Raw genomic sequence first — 26,306 nt, 5'->3', positions numbered from 1 at the left:
ATTAAAGTTATCACCCCCTTCAGACACATCTTGATTTTATTTTAATCATGCAGTTTTTACTTGTAGGGTGGGAGGAAAGGAGAAAGGTGGACTTCACTCCTGAAGCCCATTTTTATAGTAACTGTCAGACATCTGACTGTATACTGCAAACATTCGCAGGTGCAATGCACAAAAACTGGGCTGACTCTGCATGTTACACGTGGTCCAGGTCAGGTCCCGCAAGACCTATCGGTCAAATCATGGAGGCCAAGGAGGCCTTCTGGCCGTGGGAGGAACTAGGGGAATAAATCAAGAGGGCTGAGCCACAGCCCAGCTGAGAAGCCGAGGTTCATTTTCTTAGGCACATTCTCCTTCCTGGTTCTGATGCAAAACGTTCTTCTTTCTCATCACTTTATTTGGAAAAAAAATTTCTAAATGGTGAGTCATAACGTTCACCATGACATCGTAATGGACATTTGACCCGGCTCTGATAGACCCAGTAGGGGGCTCAATTTCTGACACTTTCCCCAAAAGTTTACTGCGCCTAAAGCAAAAACGACAGCTGTGATACCTCAACTGTCCCTTTCTCCAACTAGTGCCGTCTTTTCCCTTGCAGCTGTAACACATAAGGCCTCAGAATTCCTCTCAACACAACAGTGCAAGCAGACACCACCCCGCCTCGGTCTAGGTACAAACGCTGCACTCTGCTCAATCCTTGCAACAACGGTGTTTTAGTCTTTGGGAGGTGCAGGATCCTTTCATGGGTCATATGTCTTTCAAAGGAAAATGGATAGAACCTTCATCAAACGGTCAAGTCGTAATCATCAATAAATCAAACGGAAATAAACACCTGTATGCCCAGCTTGCCAGCAATTATCCAACAAGAAAGCAGGGCTTCTAAAATAACATAACCAAGTCTTAATATGTAGAGGAGACCAGTGAGAGGCTGCAGTGGCACCTCCTTCTTTATGGGGGCTGAGATCAATTTTTTTCCACAAAAAAAAGGGGGGGCAGTGCTTAATACTACTAATTCACTGGCTATTCCTTAAGTGTCCCAAAGAACAGAAATAAGAGTGCTTTAGGGCAAAGATGACTATGCTAAGTAGAAGCCAGAAGAGAAAATTCTGCGAAACTAAAAATATGAAAAGAAGAATTTCATGAAAATACCTTAAGTTCATTTTCAAAATTCCCCATGACCACAGAAGCAAACCATGGAAACTGCTTTTTTTTACACAAGCTTCTCTCTAGAAATTGCTTGCGGGAGAAAACGGTGCATGGTATGTCTGCCTCTTAGAGCCACTCTCAGATGAGCACCAACCAGCCCCGTTGGTAAAGAAGGCAAGTATGCTTCCTTCCCACGGGTCCCTCTTTACAGAGTGGCAAAAATGATCAGTTGATGCTCCAGTATTTTTACTCACAAGAACTGAACATCGAAAAGATGAAACATTTTTTAAATACGCCTTAGAGCTTTGAAAATTGTACTGGTTAGAACTCCTTTGGTTGTAAGTGACGGAAAACCATCTCAGACTACTTGGCTTCCTACCTGCATGGTCCAGGGCTGGAGTTGGCTGCACAGAATTAAATGGTATCAAACACACACATCAACTTCTACAAACAAGCACCCTCCATTCAGAGTGTGTGTGTGTGTGTGTGTGTGTGTGTGAAGGCAGGCAGAGCACGGAGTCAGACTCTCTCTTCTTTGCTTAAATCACATGTCTGCCTGGATGGACCAGAATAGGGAAAAGTGGTTCCCTATAGACAGGATGGGGAAGGATGCTGTCGGTGGAGGGGGGGGGGGTAGAGATAAATGTGGAGGAAAGGGGGGCATGTAGAGATACAGGTGGACTCTTCCCCATTTTTTTAACATTTGGTTTCTTACACCAAAAGGTTGGTGCATAGGTGTTACTCTCAATTCCTAAAAAACGACTTGGTAATTGAAGAAGAAAGCATAATAAAGATGACGCCGAGAGAGCATTTTGTGGCAGGGTGGGGGCGGGGGGGATGCTTGGCTGTATTTTGAAAGCGGAAAGGGCTTCTTCCAGTCATACTTATTCCATCTCGACAGTGACTTCGTGCCTTGGCCAGGACTATTTTGGCTTCGGACATTCCGTTTACAGGCTTTGGCTGAAGGGGGCTGCTACCTCTTTCCCCAAAACTATTTTTTCCCCCAGTTTCAGCTGAATCATCCTAACAATCTGCCCAGAGCCCTTCCACCCAGCCACACTCCTCCTTCTCTTAGTGAGATGTATTCGTTTAGATTTTATGTTCTTTCTCCACCCAGCAAGGTTGGCTTCTCCCTTGAGTCTGAAAGGGCCAGGGAGGAATACCTCCCTCGGAATTTTACACGTGTCCCTGACTCGGGTCTCACCTCAGAAGCACTAGAAGGGGGAAGAGTCAGAGGTCAGGTCCAAGGCCAGGTCTCGATAAGGGAGCACCCATATCCCACGTGGTCTCCGGGGGCCACGGGCACAGTCCAGTCCCTCGGCCTGTGGTGTGGACCCTCCCTCCCTCCTTCCTTCTCCAGCCTTTTGAAACACTTGCTACTTGCTTCACCCCAGCACCTGGGCAACAGAGACAATGTGCTTGCAAGAAAAACAGTCAGCCTGTGCCCTAGAGCACGAACAAGAGGCCTTTGCCCCACTGCCCTTTGGCACATGGTGACCCATCTCATTCAAGCCTATTAAGCAGTCTCTATGATGCACTTAATCTTACTGCCTGGATCCACTCGCTCTGCAGGCTCTGCCTGGAACACAGATTGCATCACGCCTGCCAGAGTTCTTCACAAGCTTCTCGTGGCAGTCAGACTATGGCTGGACAGACCACGTGCTGGCAAAGATGGGCAGGGCTCGGATGCGGTACCAAGGGGGTGGCCAGACACAGCCACACCCTGCTGCACTGGCAAAGGACTGGTGGTCGGGGCTCACTCAGCCTTCGTGCCCTCCTATTGCCCCGCTCTCTGTCCTCCAGCCAACACAACACTCGGTAAGTGTGACTGCTTCTGGGCCCAATGGACCTTTCTGCTGTTCATAGCTGCTCTGGTTCTCTTTCAAAAGACAAGCTCTACCCTCCAGATTTTTAGCAGAAGCATGTGACACGATCTGCTTATTAAGGAGTTCAAAGGCCATCTCAAATACGGGAAAGAACAGCAGGGACCAAGGATGGAAATGGAAAATGGCAATGGTGGGAAGTGGGGCAACCAAGACAGGTGCTCCGGCAACACCGTAGTGAGAGGTGCCAGCAGCCTGGACTTCACTGGTGATGGTGGAGGGGTGGAGAGGGGTCCGATTCCACAGCTATTTTGAAGGCAGAGCTGATATGCCATGTGGATGGACGACAAGCCTACAGGATAGGCCAGTGGATTGAATGTGGGGTGTGAGAGAAAAAGATGAGTCAAAGATGAACCCCAAGATTTGGGGCCCACACACCCGGTGCGTGCTGAAGATCTGTACTGTGATGGTGAACACTGGAAGGAACAGGTTTGGCAGCGGGGAATGGGTGGAAATAAAGACTTTGATTCTGGAAGGCTAATTTTCTCATGTCTATTTGGCATCTGCATGGAAGCTGAATCAGGCACTTGGGGGAGAGCCTGGACTGGAAAGAGATCTGGAAAATTGTCTGAAAATGGCCATTTCTGCCTATGGAATCCTGATGAACTCCCCTAGCTCACAGGACTTTCACATCCTTATGTGCAAAAGGACCATAACAACAAACCTTCCCATCCAGACCCCTCCGGGGTCCCCCCCTCCTCAATTCCCCAGTATATACTCCAATTCTGAAATCCAGGAGATGGTGGATTATATTAAACTGATTGAAGAGATGAAAATCAGACCTGCAAACCATTAACAAGCCAGTCAGGAGATCACCTTGAACACGCTATGCAAAGTGACAGGGAAAATACCCATTTCCCAGAATAAATAATCGAGTCTTAGATTTCTCCACTGGGCAATCTCTTAAAAAAAAAAAAAAAAAAAAAGTAGGCACCCTGTAGCAGGATTCCTAAGGAAATATGAGTTTAAACTGGAAAGAGACAGAAACCCTCCTAGCCTGAATTTCTGAAGCATCTGTGTGAACCACGTTTACACAAGCGCTACCATGAGCTGGAATGCCAAGCAAGGGTAAATTACCGAGTTAGAAAGCAGACATATGGACAAGCTCTTGTGCTAAAACCAGGACAATTCTGAACACTCTTCAGTAACAATGAAATCACATTCGCTCCAGACTGAATCAACTCCTGTCCCTCATCAGCAATGGGTTTTTTGCTTAATTAACAGGAAAGCGGACAGCCACTTGCAAAGAAATAAAACCAGAGGCTCCTTGGCTTTAAGAAACTTACAATCTGGTTGGAGAAGCAAGCCCCATACACAGAGTTAATCAGCAAGGCAAGAAAGCACAAGCAGGACAGGACTGGTGCCAAATGAACACTTTTGTTTTATTTACTGGAAAGATAAACACAGCAAATCCATAAGTTGAGCTCTAAGTAGATCCATGTTAATTTAAAACAGGCTCCCACGCTTGGAAAACAGAGCAGGTACTGAAACAGCTTTCCAGAATACACGCTGATCTTGTCCCTGAAGATGCCAAGAATTCTGAAGTCAAGCACGCTTTAGGGATTTCCTCCTGCAGTTTGTAAGCACCCAGAGGAGTCAAGAACCCACCATAGAGAAAATGACTTTGCATAACCCAGAGCTTCCCTAAACCTATTTCAGGAGGGAACCCTTTTCCTAGTAACTTTATTAACATTCACGGAGACAAATGTCAGGAAACACTAGCCCACAGCTGCCAAAGATATTTCCCCCCAAGCACAGGACACAGCATTTGGCAATGGTTGAAGCCCTTCCCTGCACCCCCTGTGGACTGACCTTAAACTTAGCAACAAATGGCATTTTTGAAAAGCAGGAATGTTTTCCCAGAAATATAATCCAGGATCATATCCTTAACCAAGCTCATAAACAGCATCAAAGAAATAATATCTTTACCCAACAATATGCTACTGAAAGGTACTAAAATTTTAAAAACTCTAAAATTATCTGAGGTTATAAGAGTATACGCCAAGATCTTGAAATCAGTCTTAAATGTGCTGCATATATGCAGGAGGCTAATAAAGTGCATCTCAAGAGTTACCCTACAAGTATCTAAATGAACAGACGTCATCCCGAACAACCACGATGAACATCGGCTGACTTGGAAACCTACTAACCACATAAGAAGCAATGGTTTTTGTTTACCTGTCTTCAAGGTGAAAGGTCTTGGGGAGGCTGACTTGGGTGGGCGGGTTGGGTCTGTTTTCTAGAGCAACAGGGAATAAGAGCACATACTTCCAGGAAAGCCTGAATTTTTCTCTTGCTTAATTCCCCAGGGACAATAAAATCATTCTGATCATGGTAAATTTAACTCTCACAGATGGCTGGTAGTTATAAAAACTGAGATCTAGCAGGAAAATATTTGTGACTACGTATCAAGAAATTTTTTAAAATTGTGTTCTCTTTCACCTTTCTTCCTAGGAATGTATCCTAGGAAAATAAGCCAGGCTGGGGGGGCAGGGGGTGGAGAGGGGACACAAAAAGATGTTCATCACAGGATTATTTAGAGCAGTAGAAACAAAAGAAGATGCTCTAGAGACCCAACAATATGGCATGGATTAAGTAAACCGGTGTATAATCATAGTACGGGCTATCAGGTGGTCGTTAAAAATCATTAAGAATTTTAATGACGTGGGGAAGTGCTTATTCACCACAGCAATTTTCATTTTAAATAAATACAAGCCTGGGAATACTGAGCACCACCATGGGCTCAAGAACGTTAAACACAAATACAAATATTAATACACTCAGAGGGAAAAGTCTAAAAGGAACCATAACAAACATACCAAAGGATTCGTAACATAATCTCTGAGTGGCAAGATTCGTGGGCCATTTTCCAAGTTAGACACTCAGAATGCAACGCCGTGAATGCAAATTTCATGAATGAGGAAAGCTACATTTAACAATGGATGTCACTCACTGTAGAGGTAGGATTTTTCCATCAAAAATGGGCAATTTCCATCCTTGGAGCATTTAAGATCCGTCACCGCAGATGTGACTCAGCGTGAAGGATAAGCTCGAAGGGAAAACCTGGTGATGAGGGAAGAGGGTCTACGAGCCACCTTCTTATTCTCAAGACGGAGAGTGGAAGAAGCCTGAGCAGAACTGAGCAGCAAAACACACATCAAGCCTGAGCATTTCGAGGAGAGAGACTTCAGTGCCATGAATACAAGAGGGAATTTGAAGAGCCCGTGTGGTACCAAAGGAAATGATCTGCATCAGGACACAGGTAAGTGCCCCATGTCCAAGTTCAAAAGCAGCACCGTCTGGAGTTCCCGTTGTGGCTCAGTGGTAGCGAACCTCACTAGTATCCATGAGAACGTGGGTTCGATCCCTGGCCTCGCTCAGTGGGTTAAGGATCCGGCATTGCCCATGCTGCAGTGTAGGTTGAAGATGTGGCTCAGATCTGGTGGTACTGTGGCTGTGGTGTAGGCGGGTGGTTACAGCTCTGATTCGACTCCTAGCCTGGGAACATCCATGTGCAGCGCTAAAAATAAGACCAAAAAAAAAAAAAAAAAAGTACGGCCAACAGAGGACTTCTGAACAGTGGTTAAACAACAGAAGGGACAGCCCTGGGTGACGTGACATGACATGTGATTTATTTGAAGGTTGTGAAACTTTCTGTGATTCTAATCTAAAGAGGATACAACGGAGCTTACACAATCCTTCTGGGTAGAATATTTCCACCGCCATGGTGGTCAGCTGCCACACCATGAACCCAAACTTCAAAACATCAGAAATCCTCACCGTGGAGTATTTTCTGGAAGGAGAGAGGAAGCTTGGACTTGTAGCCACAGACCGTTAGGGACCACGTTGGGGTTTTCTCCACTCTCTCCCTTGAAAGCACACCTGATCTTCTCCACCACTTCTCCCCGCAAAAAAGATAACTCGGTTGCCCGGTTCTCATTATTAGATCCTCACAACTCTCCTTATTAAAGTACTAACACGTGTGCAAGGCTCACAAGGCCCGCTTTATATCCCGAGACAGAATATACACCCTTAACCGCGGTTCTGTCTGTGAAATGGGAAAGTTCTGACTCAGCCACTGCTAGGAAACACATGCCAAGTATTCTAGAAAGTCTGGTTGAGTCACAGATAAATGGATTTTAAAAAAAACAAAAAACAAAAAAAACAAAACCAAGAGGAAAGTGTATGTGCCGTGGAGAGAGTGCAGGGAGAAACGCGTTTAGGAAGTGAGCACAGGTTCACGCCCTCGCGTCACCTGAAGTTCACCTGCCCCAGGAGCAGAGGCCCTCTCTTCCCACAGGTGTCTGTGAGTCCTCGGCAGCAGCCATGCCCAGAAACCAAATCCAGCCTCATGCCCCACCTCCAGTGAAGCTGATGGTCTCCTTGCCCGCCCCCACCGTGTCCAGCTGAGGCTGGGGGCCCCAGCAGGTGCTCCCCAGGCTGCACTCCACACACAGCATTGAGCCCACCTACCTGTCTCTTTCTGGGCCATCTTTGGGGCTGGTGGGTTAAGGGGATTGGTGTGCTCTGGGGCTAGGCTACCTTGCTTCACATCCTTACTCCCAGAACTGGGCAAATAGGTCACCTCCCTGGGCCGAGTTCCTCTGTAAAGCGGGAATAAAACACCTGAAAAGAACCTAGGACAAGGCCTGGCACGAAGGACATGTCCCCAGCATATTTTATATTTATTACCCTTAGTACCATTCATCACTAATTCTGCTTTCTCTCTGCATCTAGAGTACTTTTTCCCCATGTAGCAGGCAATCACTAAACATCTGCAGGATCGAGGAAGGTGAATCAGTGACCAGATCAGGGGTGAACAAAAGACCAATTAAGCCTACTTATCAAAGTTTTGGAGAAGGAAAGGGAGAATTCTCCACTCTTGCAGAAATACATTTTGAATACATAAAAATCTAAATTTAATAGAGAATTGACATTACTCTTAAATTTGGATGGTTCCTTAAGTTGGGATCGTGACCATTTCACAGTGCCACGCTGCTTTTGCAGGGTCAGGGGACCTAGTATCTCGCTAAAAAGACAACTCATTCAAAAAAGAGAGACAACTCTCGAACGGAGTAGACACTTTTCCCAAGAAGGTACACAAAATACATCAAAAGATACACAAAAAGGTGTTCAACATTATGAATCCTCAGAGAAACGCACATCAAAATGACGACAAATTATCACACCTGTTGAAACGGCTCTCATCAAAGACAAGAGAAAACAAGGGGTGCGAAGACGTGGAGAAGAGGGAACGCTGTGCCCTGACAGTGGGAAGGTAAACTGGTGCAGCCACCGCGGAAAACAGTATGGAGGTTCCTCAAAAAAATTAAAAAAATGAAACGACCAAATGATCCGGTGAACCTTCATCTGGGTCTATGTCCAAAAGAAACAAAAGCAGGATCTTTTTTGGGGTGTCTTTTGTCTTTTTAGGGCCACACCTGTGGCCACCCGTGGCACACGGAGGTTCCCAGGCTAGGCGTGGAATTAGAGCTAAAGCCACCCGGCCTACACCACAGCCACACGGGATCTGAGCCGTGTCTGAGAGCTACACCAGCGCTCACGGCATGCCCCATCCTTAACCCACTGAGTGAAGCCAGGGATCGAACCCTGGTCCTCATGGATGCTAGTTGGGTTTGTTAACCGATGCACCACGATGGGAACTGCTGCGCCAAAAACAGGATCTTGAAGAGATTTCTGAACTGCCATGTTCACCGAGCATCGCTCACACTAGCTGAAACTTGGAAACAACCTAAGTGCCCATCAACAGGTAAAGAGATAGAGAAAACTGTTTTGTGTTACGCACACAGAGTAGAGCGTCACTCGGCCATGAGCAAGAAGGATATTCTGCCATTTGCGACAGCATGGATGAACCTTGAAGGCATCATGCTAAGTGAAGTAAGTCAAAGAAAGACAAATACTTCTACGAGGAATCTAAAAAAGCCGAACTCATAGAAACAGAGTCCACTGGTAACAACCAGGGACCCAGGGGTGGGAGGATGGGGAGGGCTTGCTCAAAGGGTACAAAAGGCAGCTATAAAGTGAGTAAGTTCTCGGAAACTAATGGGCAGCATAGTGACTATAATTAATAAGACCTGGATGGGCCCAGAGATTATTATAGGAGGGAGTGAAGTAAGTCAGGTAGAGAAAGACAAAATATCATATGATATCACTTATATGTAGAACCTTAAAAAAATGATACAAATGAACTTATTAACAAAACAGAAATACACTCACAGATATACAAAGGAAACTTATGGTTACCAAAGCGAGGAAGGGGCTCAGGGATAAATTAAGAGTTTGGGATTAGCAGATATACACCACTCTATATAAAATAGATTTTTTTAAAAGGACCTACTATAGAGCACTGGGAACTACACTCAGTATCTTGTAAGAACCTCTAATGGAAAAGAATCCGAAATAGAATATATGTACACACACACACACGTAACTGAATCATTGTGCTGTACACCTGAACCTAACACAACATTTTAAATCAACTATATTTCGGAGTTTCCGTCATGGCCCAGTGGTTAACGAATCCGACTGGGAACCATGAGGTTGCGGGTTCGATCCCTGGCCTTGCTCAGTGGGTTAAGGATCCAGCGTTGCCGTGAGCTGTGGTGTAGCAGATGCGGCTTGGATCCCATGTTGCTGTGGCTCTGGAGTAGGCCAGCAGCTACAGCTCCGATTAGACCCCTAGCCTGGGAACCTCCATATGCCGCAGAAGCCGCCCTAGAAAAGGCAAAAAGACAAAAAAATAAATAAATACATCAACTATATTTCAATTTAAAAAAACACTTGGAAGTTGCTAAGAGAGTAGATCTTAAATACTCTCACCACAAAAATGAAATGATCATTATGTAACGTGATGCGGCTAGTGCTATGGCAGTAATCATTTTATAAAAATAAGTATCAAATCAACACACTGTATGCTCTAAATTTACACAATGTTATATACCAATTATATCTCAATAAAACTGGAATTTAAAAATTAAAATTAAAAAATTAAATTACATTAAAAGACACCTCTCCCACCCTAAACCTTTCCCCCACAATATTCTCCATTCAGCAGATGCCTTCTCCATGAGGCCACCTTTGCCTCTCCTTCCCCCTCAATGCCAACATCAAACCCATCACCAAGTTCTACCGATGGCCCCTCTGAATCTGTCCACTTTACCGTCCCCACTGCCAGCAGCTTAACACAAGCCAAACCCCTCAATGATTTTCCATGGCGGTTAGGATCAAACACCAAATTCTCACCACAACCTACCCAGGCCATTGTCCCTGCGCCCGGGACCAGCAGCCATCATAGCTGGCTTTCTGCTTCTCTCACAGCCAAGCTCTCTTTTCTTACATGTTTTCTTTTCATACCTGTTTTTCCTTCCACCCGGAATGTTCTCCCACCTCCCATCCCTTCTGTATCTTCACCTGGCCAACCTCAAAGGACCTTTCAGGTCTCCTTTGAAATGCCATTTCCTAGAGGGACAGTCCCCAGCCCATCATCCTCACCAACTTCCCAGTGGAATCCCACCTCCATGGTCACACACCCGCACGGGGGCCAGGACCCCCCATGGCACCTGGCATAGAGCCTCACACACAGGTAGGGGCTTCGAGGGTTTTGCTGAACCTCCGCATCTAGCACAGAGCCTCCTACCACACATCAGTGGCCACCAAGCAGCTGGCAGAACAGGAAAGAATACAACCCAGGTCAAATAACACATCATAAGAGCCGCATGTCTTTAATAACTGAGAGGATGCTCTCAAAGTTGTTTTCTGTTATTAACTGCAAGTTAGTCCTCCTGACTTGTTCCCAAACTCTTTAGAAACAACAGCAAAAAGTTCACCATGCCCTCTGAGCTTACTTGAAAACGCACAACTCAAACAGCAGACGCCCCGTCTGAAGTCCCACGTTCGTGCTCTATTTCATAATAATGGTGTTATTGCTGTCACCATTTAAGCAGTAACACCACCACACTCCAGTCTGGTGGGCTCTGCTCCTCAGGATTCCGGCGGCTTTCTTGTCCCACCCTTCCGTGCTCATTACACAACAAATCACACAAGACCGAGAACCGCTAGAAATCCACCCCAAGGTAAAACTCCACGTTGACTTCAAAAGGAACCCCCCCAAGACAAAGTGGGGGGAACTTCTGAAGCCTTTTGCCATTTTGTAAGATACACACTCTGCCAAAACACCACCATTTGGGGTACAGAATCTTTTTTTGCTCAGCACAAAGGAAATTAAATGAAAGTCTTTGTATAGCAAAGACATCAGGGGTGGTATTCACGGAGGGCCCTGGAGGCGGGTCGGCCAAGACTCAAACACCACCACGCAGCACAACCCAGCTGCTTGGCACTCATTTTGGAAGAGGGGAGAAAAAGAAAGAAAGCAAAGAATTAAGAATAAAAATTTAAAAACACCACAGAGAAAGAAGCATGAGTTATGTGAATAAGAAAACAGACGGGGGTAGGGGGTGGGGTGAATCCTGCTATCTGTGACTTTAGGAAGTCCATGCATTTCTGGGGGAAAGGAAAAAAGAGAAATCCAAGAAGAGGGGGAGAAAGAGATGGATTTGTTGTGTAAATTCCTATTTGGGGGGGGGCTAGGCCGCCCCCCCCCCCCAATTTTTGTCAATCACCACCCTTGGGGAATAATTTTCTCTCTCTTTCAAGCACAGATCAGGAGCCACTGGATTATAATAAACAAGTTATTATATTATATATTTTAGTTACAGGAACTAAAATTTGTGGGGCTTGCCTCAATATGTTATTCAATCAATCGAACTCCTCTTCTTAAGAACGTTTATTCCATGCACCCATTTTTTTTTTTTTTACAGTGTGGTAACCCACATACCACATAAGAAAAAAAGCCAGATCAAATTAAAATATGCCGACAAAATGCTTGGAATTCCCGTCTGAAAATTCTACCCCACGTGGGTACCTAGCGGAAGAGATTTTCTCAGCCACCTGCGATAGCGACAGCCTCTAAGGATGACTAACACACGCTGAACACTTCTCTAGTTTCAAAATTAGAAACATTACAAATAATTATGAAACAGGCTGGCCGCGCAATTACAATAAATCCAAATTTCGGAGAAATTGGGAAGCAATCCTCAGATGATTATTTTGAAACATGTCTGATGAAACACTGATGTGACAAGTGTTTTGTCCAAAAAATGAAAACACCAAAAAAAGTAAGGAAGGGCCCAGTGCCTGGAGAAAAGTTAGCCGTTCAGAGAATGTGAAGGGAAACCAGCATGTTTTGGCCAATGGTGAGCTACACAAAGACCCGATGAGAAGTCAGCTACAATCCGGATGGCTCCCTGCACCTGCCAAGCTGGTTTGAGTCAACACATTGCCCGGCGTCCAGTGAAAAGGTGATCATAAATTTATACTCCCAAAGGATCTGACTCCTCCCTCCCCTAAACCTCTACGGGACCCGGGACCCAGAGGTCAAGAACCTCTAGACTTGCTTCCATCCCGATTTCCCCTTCTTCCTGTACCAACTTCCCTCCCACCCCCCAACACCCCCTGTTCACCCCTGGTGTCAGATGAAGGCTGCAGAACTGCACAATTACAGGGCTGAGTCATACAACCAAAGACACCATGCAGTTGCCACAAGCTTTTAAGTATTTCGTGAATGTGGTTTCCTTTTTATCCAAGTGTACGGCTTTTCTCCTCTCCCCAGCTCCCAGATCCCACCCTCCAGTGCAAAGCATAACCTCTATGCAGTGCCACTCCCAGGCCCCAGGAGCAGAACAGCAGGCACCGAAGATCAGGTTGCAGTTGCCAGCTGTGGCTGCTCTGGACAAGGGTCTCCTTGGGAAGGGTGGTGTGGGCTCTAAGGCGGTTGCTATGGTCAACATGCCTCCCAATAAACAGCAGAGGAAAAAAGAACCCAAGTCCCTAAGCTGCTCCCCTCGCCAAAATCCACATCGGCTCTGGAAAAAATGTTCAACCAGCTCCTCGGATTGTTAATTTCTACACATGAAAAGAAAGGGCTTAGGACCTAAGTTGGGGCAACTGCTCTTGTGGGATTTGGGGGTTGAGGGGATGGAGGGAGGCAGGGCGATCATCTCCCTCTCTCCAAATGGACAAAGTTCCCCCTTGCGTGGGCTGGGCTCACCCACGAGCCCAGGGACCTTCCGGCCACACCTGCAAGGGGCTGTCTCCACGACGAACCACTTCTAAGAATCGAGTGGTCTCATATCTCCAGACTCAAAGAAAAAAAGGTCTCCAAAAAATGTTAAAGATCATGTCCCCTCCCTCGACCCCCAAGAAGAAAAAAAAAAGAAAAATGTGGGTGAGTCCTGCCTGGCATTTCCAAAAGCAGAGAAATAAATTTCAAAGCCTAGACCCCCAGTGGGAAATTCAAGGAGGCAGGAAAAGTAAAATAGACTGCCTTCTTCATTGTATCCTCTGGGACTTGGGAAAAAAAAAAACCTTTGTGCATCGTTTAAAAAAAAAAAAAATTGTTTTTTAACATGGCTTTCATTTTTCTGGAAGAAACCTGCATGAGAACCCCAAGCCAATGACTTCTTTACACCTATGACACCGCCCCGATGATGAGCCAATTGAGCGCAAGCAAAACAGAACCAGCCGCGAAAAAGTTACCTTCAGCTCTCTTAGGAGAGGAGTCCACTGGGCCCCCAAAAGGGAGCAGAGAACTGGGCCCAGTTCCCGCTCTGGCCACTAACTCACTGTGTGACGTTGGGCAATTCACTTAAGGCATCTCTGGACCCGTTTCCTTTTCTGGGAGCAGGTAGGGCCTAGCTGATCGAAGGTTACTTACAGCCCTGAAATCTCGGCATTATAAGAGCATGTGTGATTATGAGCATCCGTTTCACTGTGGGGTTGGGGGAAGGAGGATGCTTCTGGAAAATGTCGACCTTCTTTCTACGTGCCTCGTCTATAACCTGAGAAGTCATAAGATCTTTGCACGAATGATGAGTCGAAGGAGTGGTTTTACAGAAACAAATTATTTTGTGATATATACACATGCATACTTATCTATATGCATATATGTAATTTTCATTTTACGGAGGCAAAATTCATTAGATAATATATACTCAATTATAGCAAACTACAAAATAAGGAGGCAGTGAGCCTGAAATTTGACATCATGTATCTTAAGGTTTTTCTACTTAAGAAAATTATTTTGCCATTTTTAGAAATTACAAGTAACAGAGAGGCAAAATATATTAATGGATAACATTTTGTGATACTTAAATAAAAAATACATGAATTGTCTCGTGCTTTGCATAATTCTTCCTGGCATGGATTTGTTATAAAAAGATGTCTCCCATTAATTATTTCAAAAGTATGAAGTCCAGCTCATGACACAAATATCCAGAAGAGAATGTTCTAATAAGGCTGAGCTATCTTCTCAAGAGGTTAATTTATAAATTCCACTTTCAAAGTCTACAAAAGCCTGAGAAAGCGCATTAAAAATAAATGTAGACACACACTTTAAGTTGTAGTCTCTTAGTACTACAAACCAGTGTTTCCTGTATGAAACCTACATGCTTTCAAAGCCCTGGATGTACAGATTAAATTTAATTTAAGCTTTTCCAAGTTCATCTGTACTCTACCCTCCATCAGCCCAGATGAAATGTTTCCAATGCTAGTCTAGACTGTTACTTTCCAACAATTCGGATCCACTGGTGAGTGTGTTAAGAGGGTAAGACGTTGAAGTCTCAAATCCAGGGTCTCCTTTTTGAGATTTCTAATTCTCTCCTCTGCAACTCTCCTCCCCGAGATGACTTTTCCAGGAAAGGTACTACGTATTATATTTTTTCTAATTTTTTAAGTTTTTACTATCATTTCCAGTCTTCCCCACATTAACTGGAACCCACAAAGCTAGATTCTAACCTAATACTAGAAGAAAAGGGTGGGGAGAACATTTCCAAGTAGGTGACAATCATTAAGGTCCAAGAGCAGAAAACAAGTTTCTAGGTGGAAACCATCTCCAAGACCATGCCCCCCAAAACCTCTTTTTAAAGAGAGAAAAATGGATAAATAAGGCCTGTTATCAACAAATGAGCATTTTTGTCTCCCCCCCCCAATAAAAGAAGCAAACACCTCTGTGAGGCCACTTACGACGATGTGTGCCGGCGACGGAGAGCGCGCATCCTTGAGGGCTTGTCTGCTCTGGAGGGTCCCCGCCTGAACGTCAAGCAGCGGCCATTTCATCTGAAGATACTGGTGGGAGCGAACAAAAGGGAGAAGGAACATGAATTTAGAAAAGAAATGCAAAACAGCTGCCCCGAGAGATGACTCCTGGGATACATGACACATGGATCAGAAATCGCAAAACTTAAAAGCCTGCAAATAATGACACTGACACACTTGAAAGCATGCAAATACCAGCAACATCAACAACAACAGAAAAATCACGCAACACCGACAGGTTCTTCCTCAGCGTTCAAGTTCAACAGGTACATGCAGAGACCATCAATATTATCAGCAATGTTTCATTTTTTGCATTCAGATTACGGGGTGGGGGGGGCAGATAAAATGATGTCATTAATACTGCTTCACTTGGAAGGGAGCAGTGGCAGGGCTGGGGGGTGGGGTGGGGGCGCAAGAAAAGAGAGGACACAGCTCTTCCTAAGAAAGAAAGCAAATAGAGTCTTAAGCCAGACGTGTCCTGGGTGACTATCAATTCCGAATCTGCTCTTTCGGTGACCTTCATTTCTAAAATGCCATCATCCTTCACTTTCAGGAAAGCTGAATATATACATGCCACTTTCCTATAGTAGAAGCTACTCGAGTAAGGTGAGCATGGAATTCTTCATCCAATCCCAGAGTTTAACAGTTCTCGGTTGAGAGATGTACAGACAGGGAGCGATGCAATTTCTACACTCATCTCAAACGACGGAAGAAATTATTTTTTTCAAATTTTTTTCTTAGAGTGCAGTTGATTTACAGTGTTTTGCCAATTTCTGCTGTACAGCAAGGTGACCCAGTCATTCATATATATATGTGTGTGTGTGTATGTGTGTGTGTGTGTGTGTGTGTATACATACATAAATATATATATATATATATATATATATATATATATATATATATATATATATATTCCCTTCTGTCATGGTCTATCCCAAATGACTGGATATAGTTCCCTGTGCTATACAGTAAGACCTCATTGCTGGAAGACATCTTAAATACATTCAGGTTTACCAAGAGAGAAAAATAAAAGCATACGCCAACCGAATCTATCTCTACACTTCTCTGAGGTAGAAAGTGAATATATGGCCCAAAGGCAAGGGAGCTACTTCTATCAAAGTGATATGTCGGTTCTCAGAGGGACTTCAACAATCAATTGGTCGAGCTCCCCATCCTGGAGATGAGGAAAACTGAGGGGAGGCAGCCTGTCCAGTCACAGAGATATTTAGCACATGGATAAGCAATTGCCAGGCATTTGACTTTTGTTGGTGACATTATACCAATTTCACTTCACAACCAAATAAAACTTAGACACAAATGCTAAGGTTTTAACAAGGAAGTCAACACTGGCCTTTGTCCCTCCAAAGGCCAACCAATAAAGGCACCATCTTGATCTTTCCAGAGGCTAGTTTTATAACTAACTCTGCAGAGAATTTACCCGAGGAACACAGATTAAAGATTGCCTCATACACAGCCTCCTCAGGAAGTATCATGGAGAGGCAAAGACACCTTCCCTCAGCCCAGGCACACTCGAGGGGACCAGCCCCTCGCAGAAAAGTCGAGAGAGAATGTGGTGAAGCTCTGACAGACACTCAAGGAACTGCACCCAGGGCAATGCAGTCCCAAGAAAAGAGACTGAGGGAGGCTGCCAGAGCCTTCCTGTCAAGTCAGAAGGTTTCAGACAGAAAGTAAAGACCAGCAAAGGGCAGTCAAGAAAGAGGAGGGGTTTGCTCAAATGCCACGTGACATGGAAGACCCAAAAACCACCACAAGCTTTTCTACGGGTTCCTCAAAGACACAACTGTTCTGGCAAATTACAACGAAATTCGGTGACACCGAAAGCTGGAAGACCCTGGCCCGGAAGCTACCTGCCACACTGCACGGTCGTTTTCCCAAACCTAAACCTAGACGTGGTTTCTGTCACTTTAGAACTTTTACCTAGAAACCTTCTGTGGTGAGGAACCTGGTTACTAGTTCAGTTAACTCCACAGTTTCTCATCTCTAAACTAAAAGAGTTGTCCTAGTGTGATTGGATGTCAGGGAATGTCAGCAGGCACCCCCCCACCCCACGCCCCGCCCCTCCAGTGGCCCTTTTAATCAAGCCGTTTTCAGGAGTTCCTGGTGTAGCAGAAGCTAATCTGACTAGTATCCATGAGGATGGGGGTTCGATCCCTGGCCTCGCTCAGTGGATTCAGGATCCGGCATTGCCATGAGTTGCGGTGTGGCTTGAAGACAAGGCTCGGAACCCACGTTGCTGTGGCTGGGGTGTAGGCCGGCAGCTGCAGCTCCAATTCAATCCCTAGCCTGGGAACTTCCACATGCCGCGGGTGAGGCCCTAAAAAGCGCAAAAAAAAAAAAAAAAAAAAAATTCCAAATATCTGTTCGGGAGCAGCATCATCCCAAAGGAAGAGCCACTGAAGTAAAAGTTTCCATGGCTTCCCTCGGCCCTCTCACCCGAGCCCATGGGCTATGGAGTCTATTCTGCCCCGTCTCAGCCGCCTCCTTCCCATTCTCACTCGCCACATAAATATACGGGCCCCCCTGGTCCAAACCACTCAATAGAGTCATTTCCTTGAGGCCAACCAAAGTGGACACCCGCCAACACTCACCTCTTCATCGCAAGAAAACCTGTGAGGAAAAGTGCCAAGCTGAGTCGCCACACACCTACGGCTGCCTCTGCCCTCAGCCGTGAGGGTGAGGTTCGCGGGCGTGTTTTCATCTTTGAGCATCTGCAAAACTGATTTGACTGCATCCACATACCAGCTCCCCAGAACAAGGAAATTTAGGCTTTGTGTAAGGTGACAGGCCTGCCCCCAGGACCCCACCCAAGAATTAGCCGTACCCAGAATGCAATATTAACACGGAGACTTATAATTCTTACTTTACATAAAAGCTTCATTGTGTGCCATATCCAATCTCCGCAGGCTACCTGCACCACATATTTTTATGAGCCTACATTTCAGCGCTCCGAGCCTACAATACACATAATTTTCAATTATGTTAGGGCAGCCCAGGATCACTGCCTATATAACATTACTGGTTGGAGGAAATGAGACTCGGCCCTGCTGCCCAGAGAGAGCTAACCAAATCCAGATGGGGGACAGGACGGGCCCCCCGAACCGCCGACTGGCAGCCACGCCACAGTGACAGCCCCCAACCTCTCCGTCCCACTGCAACTCGATCCCATAAAATGGGGCTCACCCTCCCGCTCCCTCCCCCCGCCCCCGCAAATCTGTGCCCATCTCCTGGGCCTGAACTGGCACTTGGGCTGACGAGGCTCCTTCGGGGAAATGAGTATGAGGTCAGGATTTTTTTAAAGGAAGTTATTAACCTCCTGCCAAAGTGATGGGTTTCCCAGGTTCCTTCATCTTCCACAATTGGTCCTTATTAATAGGGAAAATAAATAAATAAAGGCACGAAAAAGGAAATTAGGTCCTATTATAGCCCACAGGAAAATCTTTTCCTTCCTGGACACATTAGGCAGCGGGAAATTCTGTTCTGTTGGGTCCTAAAGGAAGACCTGGCGGAGGAGGCATCTGGGATTTACGCAGGGGCTGGGTCGCCATGCCGTTTTCCCAACTGTTCGACTTCAGTTTTATATCCTTTTGGGGAAGAGGAAAAAAAAAAGTTCCCACCATCCCACTATAAAAACAACACTCGGCTCCAGGCTCCCTTCCTTTTAGGCTGCTCAACATGGAAATTATGAATTGCCTACAAAAACATTAAACTTTTCAACAAACTGCAATCAACTGGGGCTGTGGGAATTCCTACATTGAAAACTGTTGAAATCGAGTCTGCTCAGCCTATATTTTGTTAAAAAAATAATAATAATAGATAAATAAATAGGGCCATCTTGGCTTCAGCGTTTCATCCTTGGCTTAATAATAATGCTCTGCTCATGGCCCATTAGGGCCGCTCCCCGCCTCCAGCCACCAAATCATAGTTTATGATATGTCTCAGAGAGCTGAAGTTAAGCTTTGGACCTGTGGGCAAAGTCTTGAATATATATACACCACCATGACCTGAAAAGGAACAGAGGCGGTTTAAAGGCCTGCTGAATTGTCAGCAAAGAAGAAAAAGGTACACAGCTCGAATTTGCATTCCCCCACTTTCCCCAGTAAAAAACAGCAAGGCCAATGGGGAGGCCAAGGTCTTCCAAATCAGAAGCCCCCTCCAAGATTTATGCTCCTTGCGATCAGCAGCTACTCAACCCCAAAGAGGCACCTCCATCCTCACGGTCCCGCTTCAGTGGCGAGGATGGTGAGAAGGGGCTACTCAGAGGGCTGCCGGGGGTGGGAGGGTGTCTTTGCGCAAATGTAATTATCTAAACACATAGGACAACTCAAGCGACGACGACGACAACGATGAGGCCGACCAAGTTGCCAGGAAACTTCCCATCCTCGATAAGACACCCCCCCCCCCCCCGCCCCGCTCGCTCCATTCTCCAAGGGACAGGCCCTTATTTGTTCAGGGCAAGGTTGGCCAACTTCTTCTGCAAAGGGCCTGAGAGTAAACAAGCTTTGCAGCCAGCCCATCTCTGTCCTAACCACTAGACAGAAAAGCCACCACAGGCCACACATGTGTGAACTCTGCGCGGGTGTGCTCTGATAAACGTCATGTGACCTCTGAAGGCCACATCATTTTCCCGGGTCAGGAAACAGTCTCCTCTTGACTTTTGTTTCAACCATATAAAAATAATGAAAACCATTCTCCATTCACAGGCTGTACAAAAACGGGGCAGGCAGGACAGCTTTGGCCCCTGGACCACAGTTTGCCACCCCTGGCTTAGGGAAGGAACATGCAGCGACCTGAATCGTGCCGGGCATTCCTTCTCGGGGCCTTAAATCCAGTCGCACACCCTCCCATAGGGAGGCAAGTTCACCGGCCCCAAAGCAACATTTTAGATGGAAACCTCACCAGCAGACTCAAGTTTGAGGGGAAAAGCTTGGAAAAGAATCTGAGCTCTCCGTCTGTACCTCCCCGTCACAAGGTCTGACCACTAGACCACAATCTCAACTAAAACAACCTTCTCTCCCTCCAAAATGGAAGCTTGAAAATCCCTGAGCAATTCTGACTGGAAAAGGTTCACATGTCCAAAAAGTTCTCACCCGCTTCCCGGGAGACACTGGCAACCTGTCACATGTCATCGAAGACCACAGAAGAGCCTCGGGAAGAAATTCCGCAGGTCAGGGAGGACGCACCCTGACAACTTTCGAGGTTTAGAAGCTCTTCTCTTCCAGAACTTTCACACATCGCGACACTGGAATTAAGCCCACACTGTGCCAACCCTGTCTGCCACCAACAGGTGGCATCGGCCACAGACTCAGGCAAAAGGCAGGGTTCAGAGTGGGGAAAGGGGCACCAGCAGGGGGCCTGAACTGACTGCTCAATGGAAATGAAACCAGTCTCTTCTGGAAAAATGGTCCCCCAAAAAGCCTATCATCCAGAAAAGGGCCGATTTTAAATTTTTGAAGGCCTTGCTCCCCTCCCCTGCCTAATATATCTGCATTCTTTACCTAAATACAAAACAACCTTCCCGATCCAAGCTATTTCTCAGCAGGGGTGCTTTTTCCAAGGAAAATCCATTTCACAAGAATTCAGATTAGTTGGAAACCATCCTCACGGTAGATCTGGATTGCCTACGTCATCCTAATTCACTAGGGCCACAAAGTTTACATGCTGTGTTTCTTATAAAATGCAAAGCACATATTCTGCCTCAACAGCACACACTGGCGGCACCGCCAGCCATGGCCTGTCGCGTCCAAACTCCTCCATCCTTCCTCCCCTGAACGGTGACGTGCTCCCATCCTCCCCTGCGCAGGCGCACCGAGGACCAGCCCCCGCCCCCCCCCACGACAAATGTGCAACTGAGAAGGGGTGAAACCATGGTCACGGCCGCATCACTGAATTTTACAGAGGACAAGGCTACCAGAAGGCACTCCTCCTACGAGGAAAACAGGAAGCCAAATAGGAATGCTATTTTTAGGAGGTCAGATTATGAGGCTCACCCCTAATACACATCCACACACATAGGTCTTTTCAGGAACAGGTCTGGCTGTCACTGTCTCAACCTACTTCATTACTCAGAACAGAAAGATGGAAAAGCCAGTCTATCTTCCATCAATATGTAATCCTGCCCCCAAGACTAGAGAACCCCCAATTTATCCAGCCTGGTCAAAATATAAGAAGGTGTGATTAATTTAATACTCTAGCCCACCCTCCTGAATCTTAGAGGTACCAACGGGTTTCCAAAAGTTAGCAGTGATCATATATACCTAACAGTGGAAACTGTGTGAAACTATTTCAGAAGCCTTCGGAATCCTGCAGCATCCTCAGGAGCCACCATTATAAACTGGTTAGGTTGATCTTCCAGTTGATGCAGAGGGTACAGGAGATTCGGCTGCTTTGTCCTAGGTTAAAACATAGTCCTGGACTTTCTTCTGAAAATCCACAGAGAACCTAAGATCGAGGTTCTACTTAAAGAGGCCTTGTTTGCCTATAAAGCATGATGGCACAGAAGAAAAGTCAAGGACATGTAATTTCTGCGGGTTGGGATTTAGCCTAAGTCCGTATATACCACCGTTACCTAAGAAAAGGAAACCAAAGACCTCAGAAAACTGGGTACATGCTGAACTTGGAGAAGGAAAAAGGCTACAGAAAAAGTTCAGCTGGATGTTATAACTGACCCTTTTCTTTCTTTCTTTTTTAATGAAACCAAACATAGTAGGAACTTGGACATGTTTCCCTTAAAATCACCACCCGATTTCTCAACAGAAAAGGAACATGGGGGAAAGGGCAGGGGGCAGGGAGAGGAAGGGCCGTCAAGGCGTCCGTGCAGAACAGTTTAACACCTTGTTTTAAAATCCTCTATCTCTATGAGGTTGGCTGTTCTAGGATTTTTAAACGAAATCCTTGCAGTTAACCTTTTGCTTCTTAATCATAACAACTAAAGGATCCTAAGAGTACCGCTTCACATTTAGAGAGTAGTTTTTTTTAAACTGACGTAGAGTTTGATTGACAATGCTCTGTGAGATCTGGGTGTGCAGCAAAGTGATTCAGTTACACATACCTATATACAGTCTTTTTCACATTCTCTTCCCTTACATGTTATTACCAAATATTGACCAGAGCTCCCTGTACTACAGTCGGTCCTTCTGGGTTTATCTGTTTTCTGTATACGTTAATCCCACATTTAGAGAGTATCTGGGGTTCATAACCACATTCTCCAGAATCCTCTGAAATAAATGGCCAGAAAGTTCAACTAACATTTTTACCAAGGGGGAAACAGAGGCCAGCCCAGCAGCCGAGGTTTGCCTGAAGCCCCTGGGCCAGTCGGCAACCTTGCTGGGCACAGGGCTCCAGGCCACCAGCATGTCTCTAGTTCATCCTGGTGAACTCCACCCTCCAACACCCCCTCCTACCCCAACTCTCCACCCCCCCACCCTCCCATTCTCCACCCCCCTCCAGCCTCCACCTTCCTTGTGTGTCTTATCAACGGACTGTGAGGCATCTTGCCTGCACTCTAGGCAGAGAGCAGTATCTCAAAGGGCAAGGCTAAGGGAACGTCTCAGGATGTCCCCAGAGGAATAAACGATCTCTCCCCAACTACCCTTGCATTTCTCCCCCTAGGCTGCTGAGCAACATTCGTCTAACTCTTTTCCTCCAAGGCCACCAGAAAATTATTTCTATCAGAGCTCCCAAAGACCCTGGTCATAAGGAGAAACAAAGCAAAACCAGCAGATAACAGGGAGGGAGTGGGATGGATTGGGGAGTCTGAGGTTAGTAGATGCAAACTATTGCATTTGGAGTGGATAAGCAATGAGATCCTGCTTACAGCACAGGCAACTATATCTAATCACTTGTGATGGGACATGATGGAGGATAATGTAGGAAAAAGAATATGTGTGTGTGTGTGTGTGTGTGTGTGTGTGTATAACTGGGTCCCTTTGCTGTACAGCAGAAATTGGCAGAACATTCTAAATCAACTGTAATTAAAAAAAAAAAAAGAAAATAACGAAGAAACAAACAAAATCCAATAACCAAAACTCAAGATTTAGTCTCCTTTACCTTGACAACTCAAAACCTCTTTCCTAAGGTAGTTTTGCATTTGCCAAGTCAGTGGTTTTGCAGGGAGCGTACAGTATAGCAACTCGCGGAAGCACAAGCTGGAAAGAATGTCACCAGGCCCTTCCTCTCAAACCTACCTGGGCCTCCTTACAGTGGGGTGAGGCCTGCCTTCCATGCTCTAGAAGTCAGTCTTAAAGTTACGACTGCATGCTCTGGGGAGGAGCACAAGATGGAGACATAAAGAGTCTGGAAACCTCCTTTCCCAGCTCAGTTCTGTCGCTAACTGGCTAATCACCTCACCTCTTACTGGGCAACTTCTTCCCCACTCTGGGCCTATGTCTGTAGCAGGAAATTGGGGAACATGATCTCCAAAATCCCTTTCTACTCTAACACACGGATTTCTGCAGCTTTTACAAAGCATATGCTCAGTGTCCAGTGTGGATTAGATATTCTGAGGCTTAGAAAGTCATAGAACACGTGCACCCGCATGTTCATTGCAGCACTATTCACAATAGCCAGGACATGGAAACAACCCAAATGTCCATCGACAGATGATTGGATTCGGAAGAGGTGGTATATATACACAATGGAATACTACTCAGCCATAAAAAAGAATGACATAATGCCATCTGCAGCAACATGGATGGAGCTAGAGAATCTCATCCTGAGTGAAATGAGCCAGAAAGACAAAGACAAATACCATATGACATCACTTATAACTGGAATCTAATATCCAGCACAAATGAACATCTCCTTAGAAAAGAAAATCATGGACTTGGAGAAGAGACTTGTGGCTGCCTGATGGGAGGGGGAGGGAGTGGGAGGGATTGGGAGCTTGGGCTTATCAGACACAACTTAGAATAGATTTACAAGGAGATCCTGCTGAATAGCATTGAGAACTTTGTCTAGATACTCATGTTGCAACAGAAGAAAGGCTGGGGGAAAAATGTAATTGTAATGTATACATGTAAGGATAACCTGACCCCCTTGCTGTACAGTGGGAAAAAAAAAAAAAAAAAGTCATAGAAGACCCAGTCAATTAGACCATAAGCTAATAAGTGGTTATAAGGACTAATGCAAGAAAGATAAGCAGAAACATCATGAAAAAAAGATTTAGTTTTTTGTTTATTTTGTTTTTTCCCCCTGCGCCCACTGCAAATGGAAGTTCCCAGGCCAGGACTGAATCCAGGGCACAGCTGCACCCTGCACCACAGCTGCAGTAATTCCAGATCCTTAACCCACTGTGCCGGGCCAGGGATCAAACCCACGCCATTGCAGAGACAATGGTGAATGCTTAACCTGCTGCGCCACAGCAGGAACTTCAAGATTCAGGGGTTTTTTGATTTGTTTTCTTTTTCTTTTTTTTCTTCCTTTTTAGGGCCACACCCGAGGCATATGAAAGTTCCTGGGCTAAGGGTCAAATTGGAGCTGCAGCTGCAGGCCTACATCACAGCTGCACCACCTCCAGATCTTGGCCACATCTGAAACCTACTCTGCAGCCTGTAGCAACACCAGACCCTTAACCCACTGAGCAAGGCCAGAGATCAAACCCACATCTTCACGGATACTAGTCAGGTTTTTAACCTGCTGAGGCACAACAAGAATTCTTCCAAGATTTAGTTCTTGATGGTGACATGGCCCTACACCATATCACCCTGGTTTGTTAAGACTTTTCTCCTGACCCACTCAAGTCCTTCTTCATCAAACTACCTGGGAGTGGGCCCAGGAGTCTGTATTTTCTTCTTTCCAACTTGCCAGGTGATTCTGATGATCAGTCTTCAGCATAAATTACCAGCGCTGGGGCAGCACCTAGCCAAGTACACGGTGAGCATGCTGTGTATTTGCAGATTCCACTGTACTTTCTCAGAGGCTCCTTTAAACCTCTAAATTGACGGTCGCTACATCCTTTTACGTAGCCAAAGCAGATAATCTCCAAACTCATTTTAAAAGAGGAGAAAGTGAGGCAGAGAGAAATTAAGCAACTTAGTCATACAGTTACTAGGGATTCTGAACCAGAATGTGGAGTTTCTCTGGCCAGAACTCTTAAAGTCTCCCAAATGAGACTGAGTAGAAGGGGCAAAGGGGACCCCCAGGGGAGGGCTCAAAAGATTTGTGGGAGCAAAAGAAAGGGGGCAGCCACACACACACACACACGGAGGGGGACCGGCCTCAGAGACAGAGTCCCTCTGTCATGACTGAAAGCAGCCCAGGACTAGCCATCTCCAAGTCTTCAAAGAGCTTCATGATGGAGGTGTCCTCAAAACAGCTCTGGATTCCAAGCAAATGCCAGCCCCGCCCCTCTATGCACCCAAGTCTCTGAGCCACTGGTTGGAGGAGGGTCGGAGGCCATGAAGCCACTGGGAGAACGTGGAAGAGGAACCCCAGCCCTCCCATCTTGCTCCAACAGGTCTCCTGGTTTTCAGCCTCTAGACAGGGCGGCCCACGGCCCCTCAGTGGTTGACACAATAAAAACACAATAAATGCCACGGGGGATCCCCTCCTTAAGAGACAGAGCAGAGACCACCTACCTTTAAGGCAGAAAGACATTAAGAATTGTTTCATTTTCAAATCAAGCTTGTGGTCACCACGTTCTTTTTATTATGGCTTCTTAGGAAAAGGCCAAGTACGCTCCAATTAAATGGAATGCTTGCGTTACCACCTGTTCCCTTACAAGCATGCTGAGGTGGATACAGGCACCTCAGGACCAGGAAAATAAAGTGAAAGACAAGGAGCAGCTCATGGTGCAAGAGTGGGCATCAAGGGAGCTCAGAAGACGGAGCACGCTGAGATAAGGGCACACCCAGTCTCAGCTGATGGATCAATAAATAAAACGTGGCATATCCATACAATGAAATATTACTTGGCAATTACAGCAAATGAATACTGACTCATGCTGCAACATGGATGAGCCTTGAAAACATGCTAACTTCAAGAAGGCAGACCAAAGAAGTCATACATTCTATGGTTCTTTCTCTACGGAATATCCAGCATAGGCAAATCCACAGGAACACAGAGCAAATCAGTGATTGTCAGGCACTAGAG

The 26,306-nt window shown here is 45.9% G+C and overlaps 1 protein-coding gene across 38 annotated transcripts in view; it reads right to left on the bottom strand.

Moving 5' to 3' along the window:
- The window catches only part of TCF7L2 (transcription factor 7 like 2), a 203,315-nt gene that overhangs the window by 107,583 nt on the left and 69,426 nt on the right, over nt 1-26,306 (bottom strand). For all 38 annotated transcript variants that reach the window (XM_047761333.1, XM_047761338.1, XM_047761335.1 and 35 more), the window contains one exon: nt 15,126-15,227. In XM_047761333.1, the coding sequence (XP_047617289.1) occupies nt 15,126-15,227 (102 nt within the window). The remainder of the gene's footprint in view (nt 1-15,125; nt 15,228-26,306) is intronic.

The sequence above is a fragment of the Phacochoerus africanus genome, chromosome 15 (genome assembly GCF_016906955.1).
Source record: "Phacochoerus africanus isolate WHEZ1 chromosome 15, ROS_Pafr_v1, whole genome shotgun sequence".
Taxonomy (NCBI): Eukaryota; Metazoa; Chordata; class Mammalia; order Artiodactyla; family Suidae; genus Phacochoerus; species Phacochoerus africanus.
This window is presented reverse-complemented; position numbering and strand designations above follow the sequence as displayed.